A 5,000-nucleotide genomic window follows, 5' to 3' on the forward strand; every position below is an offset into this window, starting at 1 on the left:
TGTCTGTGGGGGGAGGGCTGTGTTTGTTTGTGTGTTTCTGTGGATTGTAGAAAACAGGCAAATTACTTCCTTCCATTTGTCTGTGCTGTGTATGCACACAATCACTGCTACCCCCTGTTGAGTTGCTGCATGTCCACAAACAGGTAGAGACAGTAAATGGCCAATGTTTGAGAGAAGAGTAACTGTGTGTGTGTGTGTGTGTGTGTGTGTGTGTGTGTGTGTGTGTGTGTGTGTGTGTGTGTGTGTGAGAGAGAGAGAGTGAGATTCTGTATGTGGGTGAGAGAGGGGCCGAGGCCGCAGAGAACCTGTGTGTGTGTGTGTGTGTGTGCATGTGTGTGTGTGTGTGTGCATGTGTGTGTGGCTTGAGGGGCATGGGGCTAGAGCTGGAACAGGAGACAGGCAGACTGTGGTTTAAGCCCCAGACTCCATGACAGATGAAGTGTGAAGCCGTCTGGAGCTCCCTACCCCTGGTGCTGCTCCCCCCTGCGCGGCACTATGTGGTGCGGCTGGCCTCAGACCGGGCAGCAGAGAGGGACGTTCCACTCCTCCTCCAGGGGAGATGTCAAAAGAATAAGGAGAAAAAAAAGAGAGAACGTTCCGGATCAATGTTGGCCTCCAGGTGGGCTTTCGGAGTCTTGGATATCTGGATTTACCCCCCTAGCCTGCTGTGCTGTGCTGTGCTGACTCACCATACCACAATCTTGGACTGCTACGCTGCACTCCAAACATTTATTATTTTATTATTATTTATTCATTTTGCTGATGCTTTTATCCAAAGCAATTTACAGATGCCAAGCTTAGAGTTAAGTGCCTTGCTCACTCAAGAACACAATGCTGGCAGCCAGTAATTCAACGGCTTTTCCGGCTACTGCATGCTAGGTGTTGGTATTAGTGAGATCTCCTACCCTGTGGTGATAATGCTCGCTTACCATATTGTCTGTCTGTGTCTGTGTCTGTGTGTGTGTGTGTGTGTGTGTGTGTGTGTGTGTGTGTGTGTGTGTGTGTGAGTGTGAGTGTGAGTGTGAGTGTGAGTGTGAGTGTGTATGTGTGTGTGTGTGTGTGTGTGTGTGTGTATGAGTATGAGTGTGTCCAGAAGATTAGCAGAGGCTCCTCCATCTTACTTGACCAGGTGAGGCAGCAGGTAAGAGCCCAATCTCCTTTCTGGTGGACGGATCCAGAGCCCTGCACATCCCGCCAGCTTTGCTGTAAATCAGGCCTGACCTCGCTTCATACTGGAGCTCAGGCCAGCTCAGAGGGATCGCTTCAATCAGACCTGACCCCCTTCTGAAAAGCTTCTTCTCATCCAAGCCTCTATGGACAGCAGACGCTGGTCATTTCTGTGGGACCGCTACAAATTCTGTCAGTTGTGTGACTCAGAGGAAATGAGAAACGCTAAAGTGCTTTGAGAGTCTCAGCGCTTTCCTGCCCCTAAGGGGTAGAGGAGTGGATTTGGTTGGTTTGGTCTTGAGAAACATGGTGTGTAATTTAACTTAACTTTAAAACTATGAACCTCATTCTTCTGAATGACAGAGGTTCCTTTTGAACTCTGTTTTAATTCAGAGAAAAAATGGCTAATTGTTTGGTTGAGGTTGTGGAAGTCTTGTCAAAAAGAATTAGATGTTCCCGGAACTTTCCAATGTGCCTTGCTGCTCCTCATTGCAATCAGGGAACATTGTCCTCAGGCAACGCAAATTCCTCTGACTAGGAATTCAAAGGCACATTGCCTCCAGAGGTGGTGGTGGGGTGATGACGAAGATGATGATGATGATGATGATGATGATGATGATGATGATGATGATGAGGGCAATCAAAATTCCACGAGAGTGGCAACACCTGAACACCCACACACCTGGTGTTTCGTCTCACACTATGAGCCAAGATTTATGACGGTCCCCTACCTGCAAGCTATTTCTAAACCACCCTGATATGTGTTCGCCAGGTGAACTGAGGTGAATTATGACTGATGAGTTCTGACTTTTTGCGATGCATTCATCCTTTGTTATGTAAGCCCCTTAATTATAGTTTTCTGTTAACTAATAGAGCGGGTCGAGGCATACTGGGTCTCTGTAAAGGCTGAGGGGATGAGCTCATTTTGAGGATAATGAGAAGTTGAGGAAAGGATTGGAGAATCATTGGGGTGGTGAGGGGGGGTTGCTTTAGGTTACTGGCCCTGACTTGAAGGCCTGTCATGCCTTTCTGAAATATGTGTGTGTGTGTGTGTGTGTGTGTGTGTGTGTGTGTGTGGATATGCTTACATGATCTATGTGTGGTTGATGCATTGTGCATTGTGTCAATGTGTGGTTATAAAGTGTGGTTATCTCCATGTAAACACTTCAATCAACTTTGACTCATAATCCAACAATAACACAATGAGTCCTTGCCATTTCCTCACTCTCTTTGCCTGTAGCCACATCTAATCCTGAGTCTTACAGGCAATGACTGACCACTTCATATGTACGGTAGGGGTCCACTCAAGACACAAGTAAAATTATGGGTTGCGGACACTCGTGGAATTAAAGGCTGGATGAGATGACAAATGGACAGATACTTCAGACTAATACAAATTCTTCATCTTTCTCGAACCATCATACGTATCAATGACATGTAAAAAAGCTACTATGTAGCTATACACCAACCATCCCAGCAGAGAAGAGATCTGAGAGACAGACAGAGAGAGAGAGAGAGACCAAAAGAGATGGTATGTTGTGGACCCCCAACAAATTGGCAGAGTAGGCCCCCCAGTATAGGAGTGTGGTGGGGGATGTCTGGCCTGGCTCTGGGATGTATTGGCTGATGTGGCCAGCGTGACAGGCTGTCAGGAGTAGCAGCGGTTAGCATGAGCTGGCGTCTGACGTTAAACATAGCACAGCTGACAGGTGAGCGGGATTAACAGCAGCATCTCATCTGTCAGTCAGCACCGGCTAATTTGCCAAAATTCCTGTGTGTGTGTGTGTGTGTCTTTCTGTGTGTGTGTGTGTCTTTTTGTGTCTGTGTGTGTGTGTGTCTGTGTGTGTGTGTGTGTGTGTGTGTGTGTGTGTGTGTCTTTCTGTGTCTGTGTGTGTGTGTGTGTGTGTGTGTGTGTGTGTGTCTTTCTGTGTCTGTGTGTGTGTGTGTCTTTCTGTGTCTGTGTGTCTTTCTGTGTGTGTGTGTGTGTGTGTGGTGTATGTCTCAGGACTGATGATGTTAGCCTCTGAGGTACAGGGTGAAATGGACGCGCTCTTCTAGAAAGAAAACGGGGGTTGGCTAATTCTACCAGCACCAGATGTCACACACACACACACACACACACACACACAGACACACATTGTGGAATACTGACTGAATAGTGCTTAAATAGGAGAATAATATATTCCACTAAACCAGTCGAGGTCTGGTCTGCTCTACCTGTACCTCGGCCAGTGATGGAAACATGAGTGAGGGCAAAAAGGCATTTTCCCTCAAATGGCCCATCTGATATTTGATTGGATATTCTTCACTCTTTGGACCAGTTGAGTCCAGTTATTGTGACTGAACTCTTGGTCAACGACTGTACATGTTTTTTATTCATCCAACCATTCATATGAATTCAAATAAACCCGTGGCCCACTGGTTAGCACTCTGGACTTGTAACTGGAGGGTTGCTGGTTCGAGCCCCGACCAGTGGGCCGCGGCTGAAGTGCCCTTGAGCAAGGCACCTAACCCCTCACTGCTCCCCGAGCAGGCAGCTCACTGTGCCGGGATTAGTGTGTGCTTCACCTCACTGTGTGTTCACTGTGTGCTGTTTGTGTTTCACTAATTCACCGATTGGGTTAAATGCAGAGACCAAATTTCCCTCATGGGATCAAAAAAGTATATATACTTATAAACAGTTAATCATTGAGGAGAGAGATGTGGAGAGCTGCCATTTTGTGTGGACGTGGGAGGGGTAAAGGCACATGCCACCCTCAAGCCTATACGCTGAGGCCAGAAGCTTAACGGTTTGCCTTATGACATGAAAGCCACATCTTTACACTGAGAGCTATACGTACAGTACACAATTCCACATCAATATAAAGGCACTCAATCATGCAGAAAATAATGGAGGATATCTGAAAAATCTGCATAGCAGTCTCGTCTGACCAAAACTGAATTGGAAACCCCTGCAGGATCTCAAGCCACAAATAATGATTGATGGTGGGTTTTACATGTAATAGCCACACTGATTATAGTTATTACAGAGGCAGATATTTAGGCAGAGACTTACTGGAGACCACTTTGCCAGCTCACCACCAGGCTGTGGACCGAGGCTTTGAAAGCATCCAAATTCATTTAGAGCCGGTCCACCGAGAGCCAGGCAAGCCATCCATCAGCAGTGCTCTGGGAGCACTTTAACCAGGGTGCACTGGTGCCATTGGAACTCTCTCTTTTCTCTCTTTCTCTCATTCTCTCTTCCTCTGTCTCTCTTCTCTTTCTCTCTCTTTCTGGTCATTTGGAATTTGCTGTCAGTTTTTTTGTCATCGCTGTCTCTGTCTTTCCTTCTCTCATTCACAAACATACTCTGTTAATTTGGAACTCGCTGTCTGCTTTTTGACATTTTGATTTCTCATTCTCTTTTCTCTCTCTCCCTCTCTCTCTCTCTCTCTCTCTCTCTCTTTCTCCTTCAGTCTTCCAGTGTTGTTATGATCTTCATGCTGAGCCAAAGCATTTCTTCCTCGTTTCCATTTCTAGGGGCCCCAAACTAGTAATCATACTATCAATACCATTCCAGCCTTCAGAACATAATTAAAGCTCCTCAATGAACAGCTTTTCCTGCAGTCCAAACGTCAGGCAGAAGGAGAGCCAGCTGTGAGGTCCCTTGACCCTAACCATGTCCCTCTCCTGATTTCTCCTGCAGATGCTGAAACACAGGGTGGGGAGAGTGAGGTAGCCACACCCGCAGCCCCGGTGGAGCAGGAGGAGGACAACTCGCCAGGATACACAGGTAACGTTGTGCTCCATGACTGGCTGCTGTTTGGACCCCCTTAAAGGCCATATCCCACTCA

At 47.0% G+C, this 5,000-nt stretch overlaps 1 protein-coding gene across 1 annotated transcript in view; it reads left to right on the top strand.

Annotated features, from left to right (window-relative positions):
• LOC125288144 (roundabout homolog 1-like) overlaps window positions 1–5,000 on the top strand; it is a 198,918-nt gene that overhangs the window by 38,780 nt on the left and 155,138 nt on the right. Inside the window, 1 exon segment of the mRNA XM_048234263.1 lies at window positions 4,853–4,939. Coding sequence (XP_048090220.1) covers window positions 4,853–4,939 — 87 coding nt within the window.

Source organism: Alosa alosa, chromosome 2 (genome assembly GCF_017589495.1).
Source record: "Alosa alosa isolate M-15738 ecotype Scorff River chromosome 2, AALO_Geno_1.1, whole genome shotgun sequence".
In the NCBI taxonomy this organism is placed as follows: Eukaryota; Metazoa; Chordata; class Actinopteri; order Clupeiformes; family Clupeidae; genus Alosa; species Alosa alosa.